At 39.2% G+C, this 20,079-nt stretch overlaps 1 protein-coding gene across 1 annotated transcript in view; it reads left to right on the forward strand.

Moving 5' to 3' along the window:
* Positions 1-4,097: 4,097 nt before the first annotated feature.
* ITGBL1 (integrin subunit beta like 1) overlaps positions 4,098-20,079 on the forward strand; it is a 142,591-nt gene continuing 126,609 nt past the window's right edge. The window contains exons 1-2 of the mRNA XM_027674692.1: positions 4,098-4,192; positions 5,470-5,681. Coding sequence (XP_027530493.1) covers positions 4,098-4,192; positions 5,470-5,681 — 307 coding nt within the window. The remainder of the gene's footprint in view (positions 4,193-5,469; positions 5,682-20,079) is intronic.

Here is a 20,079-nt window from a genome sequence, read left to right on the forward strand (position 1 = left end):
TTTTCTTGATTCCAATCTTTATTTGAAGACATTTTGTGTCTGACAAGTATTATTTAAACCTATTGCCTACTTTTCAAAAGGCTGTTTAGTATTAGCAGTATGTTCCAGCTCCTCCTCCTCCTCAGCAATGTGTTCCCTATGTGACTTTCTCTTTTCTACCTTTACTCTGCAGGTAGTGATGTTCCCACTCATAAAGTGTACATCTCCCAAGCACCTACAGGTCTGGATCCTTAGTCTGAAATTCCAATACGCAGGAAAGGTAGTATTTTAAGCATGCTCCGCTTCGTGTGTGTGTATGTTATCCAGTAGAGAACAAAGTTCCTTAAGATTATGTACAGGAATGGCTGAAGGAAGTGAGCAGTCCTTAAGGCAGCATATCAGGTTCTCATTTAGAAAAACTGACTCGTTTTAAATGGAATTAACAGTCTGTTTGCAAGCCTCTTAGCTCCTGAATACATATACATCATGTATGTAATTATATACCCATATATATATACACATATATATGCATGTGTGCCTACAAATATTCTAGGCTTAAATGATTAAATAATAAATCTGAACAAAGGTTAAAATCCATTAAGAGAGCACTGAGATATTGTATTGGAGACACATACACATGAAAGCAATTATTAAATTTAAACTCTGGGTGCGCATTTCAAAAACTGTACCCTTGGACTGGTGTAAGTACACCTTCTCCAAATTCAAAAGGTCCACAGCCAAAAGGTGTATATTATTTCAAAACCTGACAGATGTAAATAAATAAAAAATGAGCTGCAATAAGGTCAACATATCATGATGAATGTCTTCTCCTCGTACATTTGAAGGCATAGTTTGCAGGCTGCCTGAAGGTCTTGTGAATACCTATCAGCACAGTCTGCTCAGGGAAAAAGGAGGAAGATGAACAGATGGCAACATTTAAGTTTGTGGATTAAAGATAAATTTAGTGCCAAAAGAGAATTGCTATTGTTTAAAATGCAAACCTTTCTATTTATTCTTCTCTAACTTGAGACTTCAGGCAATACAATTTCTGACAATCACATTGTTCTTAAAAGTGCTCCCTTTGTAATCTCTCTTTTTATATGTATTTACTGTAGCATTATAGATAAATTAAAAAAACTATCACACAGATAGAACACATAGTGCCGTGTTAAGCATGGACTTCAAAGACTGTCAGAAATAAAGGCCTGCCAATATTACTTACCTTTTCACTAGATCCATCAAAGTAAGTCAAATGCATGGGATTAGCACAACTGTAAACATTTACAAGACTGAAGCCAAAAATTACTCATAATACAGGATTTTTACCATCTACATTGCTTGAGAAAATTCTGTAACATGTTTGTAATATGAAATATACTATAAAGGGCATCAAAACTGGTAAAAACATATATAGTATGCAACTGCTGTATATGGGACTTGCAAATATTTTTTACATCCTAATTCTACTTGCTCGTATTTTAGGGCAAAATTATGTGTCATATAGAGGGTAGTATACTAGACAGCAAAGTTTTGCACCTCAGAACTTCAAGATAACCTAATAAAATACAAGAGTCTTGTCTTTTAATAGTCCATTGGAATAATGTTTGGGTTTAATCTGAATATCTTGAGGGAATAAGAATGTATATTTACAAATATGCTAGAAGAGATTTTGTCGAGTCTCTTTTGTGTTTCGATGAAAGTTTATATTTCAACGGAATGGGTACTTGACTGAAAACTGGATTTTACAGGCCCCAAACTGGACTTTAAGTGTTCTTTTAGCATCTATAAGACCAGCAGAGCAAAGGCAAATGCTTGATGCAATTTTTTTGCAGGACGACCACTAGCAGAACTAGTTATGTTAGCAGAAATGAGAATTGTACCCTTGATTTCACTATGTAAACTGTAAGACACCTACTTACACTTTAGGAAAGACAGCCTATGAGTCAAAGAATTTTAACAAAATATTAATTAAAAAAAAATTATAATCTGTGTTATACCAGATATTTAATATGAAACTAAACCAAGTTGTCCATTTTGAGAAAGCTGCTGAGGGCTTTTATCTCCAATATAGGCTCCAGAACCAGTGAAAGTTTCTTCTGTCAACTGCCTGCTTTAAAAATGTGTATGTGTATTGGTAGAGTAGGAAACTCTAACATACCATCTTTTGTGGTCAAAGTGTGTTTCTTTAAGAGCTTTCCATCCCGGGGAGGTATATGGCAATCAGCAATTTCTCAGGACAACAAGAGGGATCAAGAAGTATTGCATAAAGAAATGCACATGGTGAAATTGGAGTCATTTAGAGAGACTATCCCTCAGCTTAGTTTTAAAGCACTTCCAAAATCTCCCACTGCTATGATGAAGTATTGGGCTGTGTGTTTTAACAAGGCAGACCTCGATGATCAGGACGGTATCTACATTCGATATCGTACTGATGGAAGCCTATTCAACCTAAGGCGACTGAAGGCCCATACTAAGACCCTAAACCATCTTGTCCGGGAGCTGCTCTATGCTGATGACGCCGCCCTTGTTGCCCACACAGAAGCAGCTCTGCAGCGTTTAACATCCTGCTTTGCAGAGGCTGCTGAGCTCTTTGGGCTGGAAGTCAGCTTAAAGAAGACAGAAGTTCTCCATCAGCCTGCACCTCAGGAAGTCCCCCACCGTCCCCACATCACCATCGGCCAGTCAGAACTCAATTCAGTCCAACAGTTTAATTACCTAGGCAGCCTCATCTCCTCAGATGGTAAGATTGATGGGGAGATAGACAATAGGTTAGCGAAGGCATACAGTGCTTTTGGAAAACTCCATAAACGAGTTTGGCGTAATAAACACTTGAAGAAAAGCACCAAGATCAGTGTTTACAGAGCCATAGTGCTGTCTACTCTTTTATATGGTTCCGAATCATGGGTCATCTACCGCCACCACCTGCGTCTCCTAGAACGCTTCCATCAACGCTGCCTCCGTACAATCCTTAACATCCATTGGTCAGACTATGTGACCAATACATCTGTTCTCGAACAGGCAGCAATCACAAGTATTGAGGCCATGCTCCTGAGAACGCAACTGCGTTGGGCAGGGCACATCTCTAGGATGAAGGACCACCGCCTCCCTAAGATCCTGCTCTATGGTGAACTTGCCACTGGCTGCCGCAAGAGAGGAGCTCCAAAGAAAAGATACAAGGACTCCCTGAAGCAACAACTCAGCCTCGGGCATATTGATCACCATAACTGGTCCACTCTGGCCTCTAATCGGGAGGCCTGGAGACAGACCATTTATAACGCTGCTGATGCTTTTGAGAAGGCACGCAGGATCACTCTTGAGGAGAAAAGACAACGCAGAAAGAATCGAACCTTGCAGAATATACCATCTAAGGAGTCTTTCTGCTGTGTCTTTTGCAACCGGACTTGCCTTTCTCGTATTGGCCTTTTTAGCCACCAACGCGCTTGCATGAAAAATGGGTAGAGCCCTTCCCAAATCTTCGTTCGCGAAGCCTAGCCATGAGGAAATGGCTAACTAATAGTATTTTTAATGTGCAGTCACTCAGGCTGGTGTAGGTTGGCAGCCTGCAGTGTCGTACAGTGCAATGACGTGAGCAGGTGACCTCAGGGGAACGAGAGAAGGGAGGGACCTGGGGAGGCAGGCGGCAGGGACGTGCTCTAGCAGCCAGGCAGGGATGCTGCAGCTGATCCTGTCTCTTCAGCGGTGCAAGTTTCACCCACCACGTTACACAGATTATCCCAAGCAGCCAGGCATCGAAGGACAGGGGAATACACATACCTCAAATATTTACGGTGCCTGCACTTTGAGAATGAGACAGTTCGTTCACATCTGTGAACGGGCCATTTTTAAAACATCAAAATAAACCATCTGGCTGCGCAACTGTTTCTAATTACTTCCCTGCCTAGACTGTAAACTTCGGGGTTTGGCACCGGCCTCCTTCCCAGAGTGCTGCCCAAATCCCGCTCCCAGGCAGCTAATCAGAGCTACTGCAGCACGGGGGGAGCAGCGCTGTAGCCGGGCTTGTCCAGCTCGCAGCTCTCCGCATGCCTGGCGGGTCTGTCCGACTGTCTGTCCGCCCGTCTGCAGAAGTACTCCAGGTGCGGCATAGCACAGCCTGCGCCATGTACGCACAGGGGCTGCTGGGGCTGGCGCTGCTGCTGGTCACCTCGGTGCCGGCCGGTCACCTCGCGCCGCCGGCTGGCCCCCTGGCCCTGCGGTAAGTGTGGCTTTGAGGCCTCACGGGGGGTTGCGACCGATTTTGAGATGTCAGGAGTGTGGAAGCTGGGGTTGCAGAGGGAACAGCGGAGAAGTTTGTTAGCTCTTCCTCTGCCTGCTTAAAAGTAACACTGAGGGAAGCACTCTGGGTCCCCGGGAACCTCAACAGGTAGGTGCCTGTGAAAACTGCGGGAGTTATTTGCAATGATGTATTTGATGCCGAAGATGCAGGCTTTGAAAGCAGCAAAGGGGGAAGAGCTGGATAGTGATGACTTTAAGCCCAACCTCTAAATTCTGCTGCCTGAGTAGATCAGGCATCTAACCGTAGAACCCTGCTTGTTCCTGCACTTGCAGTAACACAGTGAGGCACACTGCCCTTCACTCTTCCCCTCCACCACAGCCAGCACGCCCTGACTCCTAGAGCCAGCAGTTCCTTTGCTCTAGAGCCTTGCAAAATCTACTATCTGAGAAGGGCAGGTACTACTCACTTTAATCCCCAGTATTCCCTAGCATTATAAAGACCTATTTGTCTTGCACAGTCCTTTGTTCTGTTTTCTTACAATGCAGCTCCCGATGAGTCAAAGTGTGATTTTCCCTTTGTATGTCCTGAAAGTCCTGATGTCTCTGTGCTCCAGTGCATGGTACAATTGCATGGCAGAGCTGTAAATCTACTGCTCTAGCATCTGGATTCTGCTGGATTTACTAAAACCACAGCCACAAACTACACTATTGCATGGAAAGTGGTGATTAATTGGGTTTCCTTTTCCTTTGAAAGCATGGATCATATATGTCTGACAACCAAAAGGATTACTTTGTGAAACATATTTTTTTGGAATCAACCATAGGTTTACTTTTTGATATCATATATACCTGTTATGCTACCTAGATGTTTGCATGTATATGTCATTTCTAAACTTTTTGGAATAATTAAGATCAAAATGTTTCATGATAGATAATCAAACTACACATGCCTATGCATATATACCAGATATGCATGATGAGGAAGTAGATGAGCCTAACACAGTTAACAAGGTAAGTAAAATGAAAAATAAACATTCCTGCAGGTATCAGTGAGATTGCTGATGAAGCAAATTGGGAGTATACGAGGCAAATAATATTTTGCAACCATAACTAAAGTGGTGGCATTAAGAACAATATTCTGGATATGGGCTGAAACCAATATCAGGAGGGTGGTTTCCTATGAGCCAAGCTCTTATCATCTCTGAGCTGCAGACCCTGGCTTTGACTCCAGCTTGTTCTGTTTGCTGTTCCCCACAGGAGCAGTTTGGGTGGTCCTACTTTGTGCCAACTGTCCCAGACTGAGTCAGAGCTCAGGTGCCGTGTCCCAGGAGGGAAGCTGTGCAATGACAGAGGCACATGTGAGTGTGGAGTCTGCGTCTGCCAAGTGACTGAGTCTGGCAAATACTACGGTCCACTCTGTGAGTGCCATGACTGGGTATGCGAGACCTATGATGGGAAGATCTGTGCTGGTAAGGAAGCCACTATTATGACAGAAGCTTAGAAAATTAGGAATATATATTAAAACTAGAAGTATGTTAGGAACACAGCACACTGATAGAGACATGGTTATGTATGGGTCCCTGACCCATGATTCTAAATGTAATTGTGGGCACATCCAAGGATTTTACCAGATTAAAGGATACATGTCAAAGGCACTGTCCCTGCCATAAAATGGGACTTTGCCCAGGGCAAGTTTCATCTGCAGCAGGGGTAAAAGCAGGAGCTGCTTTGGATTGGAGGCTCTGCAAACTGTGTTTTAAGTCTAATGCGGGAAGCAATATTGCTCATATGATATTACTTCATTTGAACCGCTTGCCTAATGATGGCATATAGTACCTATCCAGGCTTTAAACTATCTCCAAATAATCAATTTTATCCTGTGATTATTGTTTTTCATTTCTCCTGCTATAAGGAAAAAGTTTTGCTGAAAGAGGTACCACACTGAAGGCATATAAATATGAAAATTCTGTTTTTCTCTAAGTAATGATAATGCTTTCCAAGTAGAGACTTAAAACAACGTAACTGTATTGTGATTTCAGAGGTTTCCCCACTGACACTGTGTTCCTTAATAACATACATTTCTGGGACAGAATTTAGACCCTGCCAGTTGTTGGAACATGTCACTTGGTTTGCGTCTAAACATTATCACTCTTTCATCTTTCCAGCTGTCTTTACTTTAGTTTCTGGGTTATTCCAGTCAGATTTGTTTTTTTTTTTAAGCAGCTTAGAATAGGATTTTAGAAAAAAACAGGGAGAAGAGATACCATCACATTCCTAAGGGGATTCAGCCTGGAGCTTGATGAAAGGGGCCAGAAGAGTACTTCATTTCTAGTATCCCTGCTTCAACAGCTTTACCAGATTCACACAAATGTGTCATCTTTTCAGGCCAAAATGTGCAATTAGGTCAACGGGAATGTAACAGGAATTCTTCAAGTAAAAGGACAATACAAATGAATCCCAGCAGTTTGGCAAATTTTGTAGGAAAAAAAGCAACTTATTTTAGCAATAATTTAGCCAGGAATATAACAATAATAACATGAAAAGATCAAGGATAGGATTATGAGAAAAAGATTTATATTTGTCACCTATGACTTTAGAGTCCTGTGGAGAAAATGATTTATAGGCTCTGCAGTTACCAGTATCAAGTCCAGCTACATAAGAAATATAGCATTTCGTTGCTTTGCTGTCCCAAATGTGAATTTTCTGTTTGGTGGTGTGATTTCAATGTGCTTGCTGTTGTTGCGGAGTTAATTGCACAAAGTGAAACCGAAAGCTCCTTCGATTTTAATATTCTGCCATAAATTCCACTATCATGTTCCTGTTATTGTTATGAGCAGCGGTTTCAGGTTTTGTCAGTGCTTTGATGGTAAGGGGTGCTGACAGCATAAACAGAGCCAATAAATCTCTAGCAATATTTAACTTTTGGGTAACACTTCATGTAGCAATGTGATTGTTAAGTGACTGAACGTTTTTTAGAAACCAGTTTTCTGTAGCTGTCACCTTTTGTACCTGGATTATTGAAGCCACGTTACCACTGAGATGTCAAATACTTTAAATTCTCCCTTCTGGGAAAAAAAAGTAGTAAAAAATTCAGTAAAAAGTCCTAGGGAGAGAAACAACTGTGTAAGGTGCAGGGGTTTTGCTTGCTTGGTTTGCTTTTTTTTGACAATGGTACTGAACGTCCAGCTGACTTTGTTCCAGTCCAGGGCTACTCAGCACTACAGGACAGTGGCTGGGATACAGGATCTGGATCCACGTGGTGAAATATTTCCTTTTGGGCTGTGCTTGTTGCCCCCTTCATTTTTCACCCAGGTTTTTAGTCACTGAAGTTGTGTGTATATGGGAGTAGGGGATCATAGAAAAGACAGTCAGATCTAGTATAAGTGGCAGGAGACTGGACCTTACGTTGTATGAATAACATCTTCCCCCATCCAACTATTCAGTGAACTGCATCCTCTAATATTTTTTGACATTACATCACCACCCTGATTTCCAGTGTACACACTTTCCTTTCTTTGTATTTTTGAGCACATTTTTTGACTCGATGAAATTGTGTTTCCTCTAAGTGAATAGCCAAAATGTCCTACTGCAGTTGTATTCCTGTTTCCTGCTGTTCTTTTCATGTTTTTATTTTGATGTTTGTTGTCCCATTTCATTATGGATCTCTTCTGATAAATACAACAGCAGTAACCAGTGACTAGTACCACATGGAGAACTTCAAGACAGTTTTTCAATAATCCTCTAGAGAGCCATGGTTAATGCTGTTTCAAACAGGCTACTTTTCAAGTTGCCAGTGATGCCTTTTTCAAATGACTGATGTCTAAGCACTGATGATGCTCATGTTCAGAGGTGGACAAGCAGAGTTGTTTGAGTCATGAACACCAAAAATAGCTGTTTCCCTGCCAGTCAGTTCAGACCCACTTTTCTTGCCTGTACCAACCTAAACAAAATCCTTAATTGCTCAATATGCAGCTCATTATCTTAAAGGCACTCTCTGTGTCAGATCCACTTTCTGGACCAGTTGTTGAACAACCATATTCTGAAGAGGGAAAGCCTGAAGATAAAGAAGATGTCCATCTGATTGAATTGCTTTTTCTAATAACCTTGTTTCAGAAAATGGCAAGAGATTATGCCATGAGTAATGAAGAAGAGCAGGTCTAAATGTCTCTGTCCTTTTACTCTACCTTGAGACTTCTTTGCTGTATTTATCTTCCATTATGTTTCCAGGTGCTTTAGAGGAAATTTCAGTTGGGGTTTTTTTCATTTTATCCCACTGAGATTGATAAAGCAACAGCTGATCTCTCACGAAGCCAGAGATATAGAAGAGAGAAATGAAGTACTGTGGTCTAAGTCACTGAGTCTCCTATTCTCCTCAGTGACCTTTTTATCTGCCTGATGTATCTTGGGGTGTAGAGGAGAGTGAATAGGTGCTGTCATTCTCTTTGCAATGTTGGTGACACCTTTATTAATCGTTTGTTGCTGATCTTCAAGGAGATGAGCTAAGAGGAGGAAGACTGAATCAAACACTGAATCAAACCCCCAAAGGATTTATGCTCAATTCAGTGCAGACAATATATTTGTTGCTGTTTATTTGCAGATAGTAATTCTGACCTCAGATGGTTGCATATTGCCTCAGGCTTGCTTAGCAAAAGTGGAGCCTGTGTTGTGTGCAAGGAAAAGTGGAATACAGGACTAATTCCTATCACATTACTGCTTGACACCTATTTCTCTGTAGTTTTGCAGCATAGAAGAAAATGAATTTTAGTTAATTTTTTTTTGTTAATCTTTTTTACTGTGTCTGTGATTAATGAACATAGAAAAACTAAAGTAAGCATAGAATTCCTTGGCCAACTGAAGTGGGATCACTCTAGATGTTCTTAGAGAATGGACCACAGGAAATGCCAGCTGGAAAGTGACGGTATGACTGCACTGGTTATAGTTGGTAAGATAAGGGACAGATACAATTTCGTGACAACATAGACAGCAACATTTGTTGCTCCTGTTTGCTCAGAACTATATTCATTGTCTTTGTTTTTTTCATAGTTATTATGATTTTATAAACCATTTTTCTTCCAACATGAAATATATTTTATAACTACTGACTAATAGTGGCACAGCATGATTTATCATTGCCATAAGCAGTTGCTGGGGAACCTTCATTGCTGCTGTTCAGGCCAGTGAAAGATTTTTCTTCTTCTATCTCCAAAGCTGTAGTTCTGTGAGTGCTGTACCTGTTTCGAGACTAGTTCAGCAATGTAATGGCGGCGTTAGTTGTACGTTTTCACAAGCAGAAGTGTTATCATACATAATGTGAACAAAAGAAAGATATCAGTGCCATTATTTTCTGCTCTTTAAGGTTTTAAACTATGCAAAGAACACAAGTGAGAAATTAAATTGATGAGGAGTAGATGTAGAAATACAAGATCAATCCAAATTAAAGTATTAATGTAATACGTAGCTATGCATCCATGTGAGTTTATTGGATGTATGGTCCTATGTATAAGTTGGAGAGAGTTAGGAATTTGAGAATGGAACTTGGAGAACATTTTGAGCTGAAGGCTGTTCTTTGCACAGAAGCTGAATAGTGTCTTTAGGCAGTTATTACAGTTGAGTTGGAAAGGTTCTAACAACTGTGCTTTTGTATTGAAGGGAGGTCTGACACACTGATTTTTCTTTCAGCAGAATTTCTTTCTAAAAGTGTGAAGAAAAGCTAGTCTGTGACCTGCATTGATTGCCATTTGATCCAAAGTGAAATTCAAAGCCCTGGATTTTGAGAACAAGTTTAAGCCTCTTCTCTGTCAGAGGCCATGTTTGCAAAGACTCAGCTGTGGCACATGTGATCATTGGAGACAGAACCTCCTAAAAAGACCAAGTTAAAAATAGGGCAGGAGGCTACTGATGAAAATAGAGTTTGCAGTTCTGCTCTGACCTAGTTTGTGTTAGTCCAGATTTCAGAACTTGGCTTTTTGTGACATTTCTTCCTGGAGCAGGGGTGTGTAGGTGTGATAATAGCATCCATATTCATCTCAAAACAGGTCACTCAGGTTCTAGTAGAAGTGAAATCGTGATAGCATAGACCTCATTGCAGGTTCACTGGCTTGCTAAGTGCATGAGGTTCCAGCAGACATAAAAAGCACAAGCTAAAGCCCGTATTAACCTCAACTTTATGCTCTTGGTATCTCATCTAGGTAAAATCAAGCAGCCTTCGATATATCGGCAATTACCTTAGTTCCAAATGTAGCATGTATGTTCATAGCTATGGTGAGGGAGGCAGAAGGAAACTGAGACAGAAACACTGCAAGGGAAGGGAAGCATTTTAAAAGTAACTTATTAAATGATATGTAGCTAACTGCTTAACCGTCATTTTGAACACCTTTATCTGTAGATACTACTAATGGAAAATAGGTGCTAGTTTAAAAAGTAAAAGGAAATAAGCTGGGTGTGTGGAAGGGAAAGGCTTTTGCAGCACCTAGGAGAGCCAGAATATAGCCACTCGGGCCATCACCAAAACCAAACAAGGGAGGAGACAGCATCTCCTTCACCTTTTGTCCTTCTGTAGTCTGAGGTGACAAGCTTATCCATTGCAGAGAAAAAGCAAACCTTTATGCAAGTTTTGTTCATGCAAATAAGTGTTCTGAAGTATGTTTAAATTTTCATGCTATTCACAGGCCGATAATGAAGTATATTTTCATTTATTTGAAAGAATGCTCTGTGTGACAAAATGGCTTTCACAGACTGCATCCTTTTGCTACCTTTTATATTTCAGTATGATTAATATGGAAAAAGATATCGTGAATAGCAAGTATATGTTGCAGAAGGGTTTATTAATGATTTTACCTGCTCCATCAATGGCTACGTTTCAGTAAGTGTTCTTATGACAGCCTTTGTCGGACAAACTGACTGGCTTGGTAAAATTTTCTATGCTTATTTAAAGTTTTATTGTTGATAGCTGGTCAAGTAAAGGGCTTCAAACTATCTATCACTTACGGCACTGGACTGTAGACTTTTCAGCCTTGGTGTTCCCAGGTAGTTTGTCCTAGCAAAGAATATGTCACTCATTTAAAAAGTTCCCATGAGGTTTTTGATGAGGAAAGAACACATTGCTAGTGCTGTCTCAGGAAAAAGGGCAATTTGTGCCAAAAAAGACTAGTGCTTGGCTTTGGCCATACAAAGAAGGACCCCAAAGTATTTACATGGTGTGCGAACTTAGCAATGTTTTGACTGAGTGGTGTCGTGGTGGAGGGAGGCCACATTACTTTGTGATGAACACAGTTGTATTGCTGGAGTCAAATTTCCTTTAGAGCTGGAAGAACTATGAAGAAAAAAACAAAGGTGAAGGAGCTGGAATTCAAGGTTTTTTCCTTTAATTCTTTTTTTTTTTCACATGTCCTTAGAAAGAGAGGATTGTTTTGGCCAAAACCACTTGCAAGCCATGTTCATAGCAATAATTCTAGATTGAAAAGACACATATCCAAAGACAGTGAGGCATATTTTCCTCCACTCCTCTGTTCCAAGTCTGAGTATATAATGAAAAAATGTTCTTCTTTTAAACACTATTTTAAAAGACCATTTAAAACTTAATTTATTGGTGATGGAGGGAGTCTTTACTTGCAGATGAGAGTTCATGCACTTTTGATACATAGGGAGTGGGCTGGAACACAACTCAAGCAGTTACATGACCATATGAAGCGGAATAAAGATTCAACAGAGTTTAATTATAATTGCACTTGTCGCCTATCTTGAAAGAGCAATTACATTCCTAACACTCCTAAGACCTGCTTTGCCCTTCTGCCTCTCCACCTGAGTAGCATCAGTGATACAAAGTGAGGCATTTTCTTGAGAGTGACCTGAAGAGTGGCAGTCAGAGTCTATGGAGGCATATCTGGGGCATTTTTATGGGCAAAAGACTGCCAAAACCTTTCTCAGACATGCTTTATCCAGTTGCATGCCTCCAGCAGGCCCAGTTCAGTCTTTTAAACCAAGTGGTGTCAGTCAATTTAAATATTGGGGATGTTAGCTTTCATGATCCACCGTTAGAGGCTACTTCATGTAAAAATATCTCATTTAAAGTGTTTTTCCTGTTTTGCATGTAATTTCCTATTTAATTAAAAGGATACATTAAAGTTATTTAAATCTTGAAGATGCACGATTGACAGTTACGAAATGCTAAATCTGTCTACCTCTATTGGAGAGTCTTGTGCATTTATACTGTTATGCATCTTTTAATTTTGTATTCATTATGTTTTTCTGCAGTGGACTTAGGCATCAGTGACAGGAGGAAAATAGCTGCTTCCTGATATTTGAAATGGTTTAGTTTACAAACTTGATAACATGTTTAAAGCAAGATAAAAATGTTAACCATTTGCCTTATTCCATTCATTTGTCTGAAATGTGGGGAACACATATGGCAAAACAGCTTGTTGTCAGGTAACACAGGCTTCTTGGCATCCTATTTCCTTACTCCAAGTGTTTTAAACAATATTTTGCAGAAAGTAACTGAATATTTGCAAAACTCAATGGTATAAGCTGACTGAGTCTCAGAAGCCAGAAGTCCCTCTTTTAAGAAAACTGTTTTCTTCTCCATTTCCTGAAAAAGCCAGACTCGTTTCTGGTCTGTCCTTACCCTTTCAGAAATTTTTGGATACAAGTGGAGCTGGTATATCATTTGAATGGCTTTTCAGCAGATGAAGATACAGGTGTATCTTTTGGAGATGAATAATGAATGGCATTTGATTGTGAACAAGAGCTAAACTTATGTAATCCAAACCTGTATGTAATCCAAACCAATGCTTGTATGTCCTGGTGAGTATGTGCTCTAAAAAAAACTTAGTTGAGGTATTTTCTTTGTCTGTTCAGTTGTACAACCATACAGTTTTTGACCCATTCTGGGAGACTTTTAAACTAATAACAAATCTGGATGCATAAAATACATTTCTGTTGTGAATAACCTATTTTCCAAAGGTGTAGTTCAGAAGCTGAAATTTAACCACTTTCCTTTTCTTTCTCAAATAGTTGAATAATGATAATCTTGTTCACTTTGGGGAATCTTTGAGTCGCTCTCTTTCGGTAATCTCTCCTTCTCTCTGAATAGGATTTATTGGACACTTAGGGACCACAAGCAGATGGCAAAACCAGCTCATACAAGTAGGATAGGTTCCTCCCGTCCAGAATTGCAAGTCCCATTTTAGATGATGCAAACATGTCTGGTATATGGCAGTGGACTATCCAGCTCTCATGTACACTTTTCTTTGCAGTTCTTGCAACAAGTTACTAAAAGGTATATATTTTTCTTCTGATATTGAAGAGAGGGGAAACTGAGAGTCAGAGATCAAAAATATACCTCCTGATCATCTAAGGCTGATGGTGAGACTCAGAAGATTACCCAAGTATCTGAGTCCTGCTCAGGGACTCTCAAACCATTGAGTCCCCATCAGGTGTAAGGATAAAGTCTGTTAGTAGGAAAACTATCAGTTAAGACTGTGTCAAAAATACTTTTTGTTTTTCAGGTTTAGATGCTAAAAATACTATTTCCTACAAAAAATAGTCATGTATTCTTTTTCCAAAGAGCTATCTGTGCATTATATACTACTGAATTGTTATTTCCTATGTCTATTATCCAAGTGAGAGCAGCTTTGATTTATGAAAACAACCAGTGTGTTTCTGGCTTAAAAGTGTTCCACATATAAATAAGGAGGTGAATTTGTAGCAGGTCAATCCCACAGAGAACTGTAGGTGCAGCGACATGCCTGGTAGACTGTGTTCCAGAGAACAGTCCTCAGAACAGTGGTTTTTAAAGTCATGCTTTGAAGGATTACTGGAGAAGTTCAGACGTCTCACTTTGGGAACAGGGAAGAACTAAAATGGAGAAGGACAACCAATTTCATTTCATGAGCGTGCTTGCAGAAAGTCCAAGTCATGCTGAATGGTGGTAATGCCATGACAAAAGTTACATAAGAACATGTTGCACTGCTGTTCTCCTGAACACTTTTGCAGAATTGTGCCTCTTAATCACTATACTCTTTACATGAAAAAACAATTATGTGGTCTGTCAGAACAAACCACACTTTTGCCCCAATGATCTGCACTGACTCAGTTTTTTCTTAAACAGTTTTTAAACTGGAAAGAGTAGCAATGAATATATTGTACAATGGTAGTCTGACTTCCAGAGGTAAGGCTGAGACCTGCTGTTACAGAATCATAGAAGTCAGCATTACAAACCTAGCTTTTTGTCTTGTGCCTTTGTAGTCAGGTAAATTTAGTGGGAAACAGATAACCAGTAAGAAATGTATTTAAAATCGGAAAATGGTCTTCAAGCACTTCATTGAAATACTGTCACAGCAAATGTAATGAAGCACAACTCCCAGGCTGTGCTTAGGAAGAGGTCCAGGTGCAAGATATCACTGAAAGAAAATTGCCCATACCTCCAGAAAGAGCAGTTTCTCTAGATGAGATCTGAGAATGTAGGAGCAATTGCAGTTGAGTAGGACAACTCTCCATTTATGTGAGTTTGCCTACACTTAGTGTTTGTGGAAATCCTTTTATTTGAGGCAAAATCTCTAAGTTTTATTTTAAGAATTGTCCTTTCTGGGGCAAAAAAATCCCAGTTCTTAACCCTGTCTGATTCAGCTTAAGCTAAGACTGGTTGCCCTGAATTGCTCTTGGAGTAATGTCTTTCCTGCTTCCATTGCTGAAAATCCATCTGAGAACTTCCCAGAATGAGCCACTCTGCCTAAGCTGTTCCACCAACCCCAGATGCAGTGAAATTTTCTTCTCTTGAAGATATCATTTTCTCATTCCCAGGGCTTTAGGCCATCATCCTACAGTGAGAGGCACTGGAACATTTCTTACTGCCTTTTTTTTCCCCAAGGCTACTTAATTAATTGAAGCGTAGCAGAGAAACGTTAGAGCATATCATTGGCACTGGACATAAACTGCTTCCCTTTGTATGTGGCCTCTTCTAAACAGAGAGACTTAACTGTGGCATAAATTTGTGTATCACAGTAAAAAATAATTGTACAAGGCCTCTACAAGATTTATAATGCTTAACTTTCTACTAACTTTGTGTATCAAAATTTAAAAAATGGATTGGAGATGAGATTGACAAAATTACCAAACCCCAGTCATGTACTTTGTTAGATTTAGGAGTGGGTCCTGTCACTCATCTCTACTCTTCAGGTTAAAAATATGTTTTAATAAAAGCAGATGGTCTGGCTTTTTTTTTTTTTCCAATCTAAATGGAAGCCTATGTTTTCTTCTGACAGCAGTCTAATGAAATCAATAAAGTTATGCCAACTGAGAATTGGTCTCACAACATTTTCTTCCCTTGTTTGGCCAGAATCTCCATGTAATAGCAGACAAAATTACAACAGCAAAATACAGACGTGTCAGTTATCTGCGAGCGGTAATGGTAAAACAGTAGCAACGATAATGACATCTCCAAAGTTTGGAATGATTTTAAACTTGACAACATTTGACATGATTTTCTGCTTTTTTTCTTCTGTGTATTGTACTACTTTAAAGAGTTACATGTTACTCAGTGGTAGTTTGATAGGACATTTACCAAAATAATTTTTCTCCAGAGTGGCAGAGTTGGACTTAGCAGGAATTAGACTTGTGCGTGAAAACATTCTAATAAATGAAAACTAATCTTTTAAAGATTTAGACTGTTGTGTTAATAAAAGAATTGGTTACACTGACAGAACTACGCCAAGTTTTATTAAATGGTCTGCTGATTTGGAAAGCCCCAATAAAATTAAGATTTTGTAATTAGATCAGCAGGATGTCAATCCCCTCTCCTCTCACCATCTTAATGCTTTTGTATATAAGTTTTTGTAAATGAGAAAATTCTATTTTAACGGTATTTGTCAACTGCTTTAAATGTATGTCTGCTACACTTACAGGCAATCTATAAAAGCTTTTATTTACAGATATTTTCCAGAAATTATTTCTCCATAGGTGGTTTCAAAAGGTCATATCATATGAGAATTTCTGAAATAAGTTCTTTTGGGATAATATCTTGAGGGCTGTATGTAAATAGTACAGTGACCTCAGACTTCCTCTTATTTCATGGGTGCCTATCGAAAGAACTCATAGTTGGAGGTTTTTAAAATAGTTTTACTCTGCCTGGATCACTTTTTATCAAGCTCTTTCAAAATAGCACATAATTCCTTTGGCCCTTCATATGGGCTTCCAGTTCTCTGTATTTTTGGGTTTCAGGTGTTGTCTTGGCTTTTTTCTCCATCTTTTTCTGTATGAGCAGTGGTTGCCACCCCCACTTGACCATTTCGGTTATCTCCAATTGCCAGATTGTTTTTCCTAATTCCAGTCCCTCTTCGTGGAGTCTTTTCTGCTTTTTGGGTGGTCTCTGTGTGGCTCAATTCCTTGGCACTGCTCCTCACAGTTTTCCTAATCCATTCCTCTAGCTCATCAAAGAACAATTGTTTCTATGAGAACCTGGGTGGAAGTTGGACCCACCTTAGCTCTTTTTACGTCTCCTGATGACATTTTTCAAATCAATGAACTCTCCTCTTGTGTTCCAGGAATCTGTTAAATACTGTTGCTTAGCTCACACTTTATTCATGCAGATCTTGTTCAGGATATGAATCTAAACCACAGAAACTTTAAAATAGGCATAAATCAGGTGTACACTGCTGTATTGTCACTTCTACTACTTCACCCCTTTCTCCTTCCTGGGATTGGTGGCACAGCACACTGAAATTTTACAGCTTATTTTAGTTACTTCCAGTAATCTGCGCATTGTGCTACATATTCCCAAGAGAGGGAATGTTTTTGACTGTTGTAAAAAGCTTGTCCTAGGGAGACTGTGGAATCTCTGTTGCTGGGAGTTTCAAAAACAGGTTGGACAAGTATCTGTCAGGAAGGATCAACACACACTTTTTTGTGTCTCAAGGCACAGAAGTGGACCAGATGATCTCTTCCAGAGGTCTCTGAGGCTGATTTTCTTTGATGCTGCTGTGAAACCAATTCTCAACTTAATGTTCTGCCTTAGTGAGGAGTATCTGTGGAAGTATAAACATAGTTTTTGTCATGCTATTATGTTTCTAAATGTAATAATTCACTGAAATTGATGCATAACCATTGATTTTAATCTGTTAATACTAGAAACTTTCATTTTCTGCAGTATTTATAATAATTTATAAAATATGAATGTCTGTTTCAATTTTCTAAATGATCACATTCTTAAATGACCACTACCAAGCCTTTAAGCAGGAATGATTCTGAGAACAAGTTTGCTTGTTTAAAGTTGAGGCATCTTTTGAACAGAGAGGCATAAATTAATGCTTTCTAGAGATAAGTGGAGGATTGACTTCTATAACAAGTTCACAGTTATGGAAAACATACTTTATCCAACCCTTGCAATTTGATGCAAAGTTAAGAGTGGAAGCATTAAACAGAAATATTTCTATTTTTTAATTTGCTTTGTTTTAACAAATGGATTCTTAGTCAACTACTGACCTATTGACTGAATAACTGGCAAAATGTGCAAAACAGTAAGGGAAAGCGAATGGTTGCCCTGCAGTTTGATGTAGAGTAATATAGACCATGTCAAAAATGATATTCTTATCCTTATCCTCGTTGGCTTCATTAAACAGCAAGTAACATAATTCCTACTAAACCAGGAACCATGTCTGTTTTGCATTTTTCACTGGAAGTAAAAAGGTAAAAATGTTTTGCCAGATAATGAAACAAGGGTAACAAGTAGTATTACATTGCCATTTTTTTAACTGCTGCCATGACACTATGTATCCCCTATGTTGTCTCAATGCAATATTACTCTCTAGAAAGTTAATTTTTGGATGGCAATGAACCGAACCCTATGCTGACAGCTGAAAAGATTACTTAGATTGATGGCAAGTCAAAAGGTACTGCCATTGTTGGGGGACAGCACTCGTATCTCACACCTGATTACTTTCATATCAGTGGCAATCAGGGAATTGCCCCTACTTTTCCCTTCTTCAGCTTAAAACCGCCAGTCTATACACAGGATAATTCCATATACACAGCATACAGCACAGTTCTGTATGAATATTTCTTCTTCCTTCTTTCCTTCTCTTGATCTTCCTGCATTCCCCAGGCATATGGTATTCATCACACTTGTTGTGCACATTTGTAGGAAGGAGATGGGGAATTCCGCCCCCACAGAAAGCTTCCCCAGTCTTCACCTTTTCTCCTGTATCCAATGAATGTGAAAATATTGCTGCTTAACTTCTCCTTTAGCTCGGTGTCCCCCACATCCCTTCAGACAAGCCCTTCATGGAGCTGTGTTTTGGTCTCAGTGGTAATGTGTCAATAGTTTGTTGCTGCTGAGCAGCAATGATTTCAGAAGCTTCTGTAAGGGAAGTATCTGCGTTTCCGAACTGTGTATTCTATGAAACCAAATAACTTTGTGGTGCTTAAAATTTTTTTTAGGTTAACCTCAGAAGAAAAAGCAGTACTTTTAGAGGGTGATATTACTCCATCTGTACTGAGCAACAGAATTGTCACCTCACAAGTGTAGTGACGGAAGCCGGTGTTGGAGAGTCCAATATTCTTCACATAATGGACATTCCCACTGTACACTGTTCTTACCCTCTTGATCTTTCTTTTCTTTCCATGTGAGTCACAGAAGTGGTTTTAAACGTCTTTCAGTGAGTCATATAGTTTTACTAATTCTGTCCCTACTTTAATGTCACTATATACAGAGTCTCTTTCTTACCTAGAAGCTAACATTTCATTTGGTCATCTCCTTGACACCTTTATAATAAGTACTTGCTTCCTCAAACACGCTTTTTTTTTTGTCATAGCAATGTCAAAACCTCAAGCTTTTGTTTCTATTCTGAACTGTCAGTTTGAATTTTTAAAACCTTTCTCAAAAATGGATCAGACTGAGAATTACATCGGCTGCATACCTCCTAACACCTTCTGGCAAGCATCAAAAGCCAAGAGTTCCACTCTGCCGTGTCTTATTGCTTGGCTGAAAAAGAATCAAAGTGCACATAGAAAATATAATGTGGTAAAAGCGAGAAGAAGAAAAGGATTAAAGACTAGAAACAAACGTAAAGACTTTGCATACAAGTGGTGGCTGGAACGTATGAGACCTCATGCAGTACAAAGTGTTCCTCAGAACAGGAAAATGTATGTCTGTTATAGCAGCCACAGTTTTTAAACAGTGACTTAATTTTGTGATGGTAACATTCACAAAATTCCTAACCGAGTGTTTTCATTCAGCTTGAAAATGAAGGAGACAAGTACCTGAAGACATTGTGCATGTGGTACAGAAAGGAGATATTAAACTGACAGATGCCAAAAATAAATAAAGAAATGCTAACACCTTTGCAGGCAAACAGCTAGGTGGGGAAATTCTATCTGAGACATTTGGATAGGTAAGATATATTTCTAGAAAAAACATGGGAGAGAGCCAAAAAAGATGATTTGTTTGACTGCTATATTGAAACATATTGTATTGGCATTACAAGATTATGTTTTGGCATTAAAATGAAATGAGCAAGGAAATTAACCTAGTTCAATATCTTTATTCCTTTCTCCCCAGTGCTGGCTTCTTCCAGTGTAGTGTTTTAATGTTAAAAGCACTTTCACACTCCTTATTCATTAGAAATGCAACTTAAGTGAAAATATTGTTTCATTCCCCACCCAAAATACTAGAATGTGTAAAATAAGCAGTTAAAATTAACACTTGCATCATAGCTTTTAAAACTTATAAGTTTGAAAACTAAACCAGATGCAGTTCAAATTCAGTGGAGTGACTTGATGAGCAGAGCATCACCATCTAAACACTGAGAGTAATTTTTCTGGTTTCTATTGTTGCAGAGCAATTTAAATTAGTAGTAGAATGGCTAAGGCTTAGTA

Source organism: Neopelma chrysocephalum, unplaced genomic scaffold, assembly GCF_003984885.1.
Source record: "Neopelma chrysocephalum unplaced genomic scaffold, ASM398488v2 Primary Assembly neopelma1_25, whole genome shotgun sequence".
Taxonomy (NCBI): domain Eukaryota; kingdom Metazoa; phylum Chordata; class Aves; order Passeriformes; family Pipridae; genus Neopelma; species Neopelma chrysocephalum.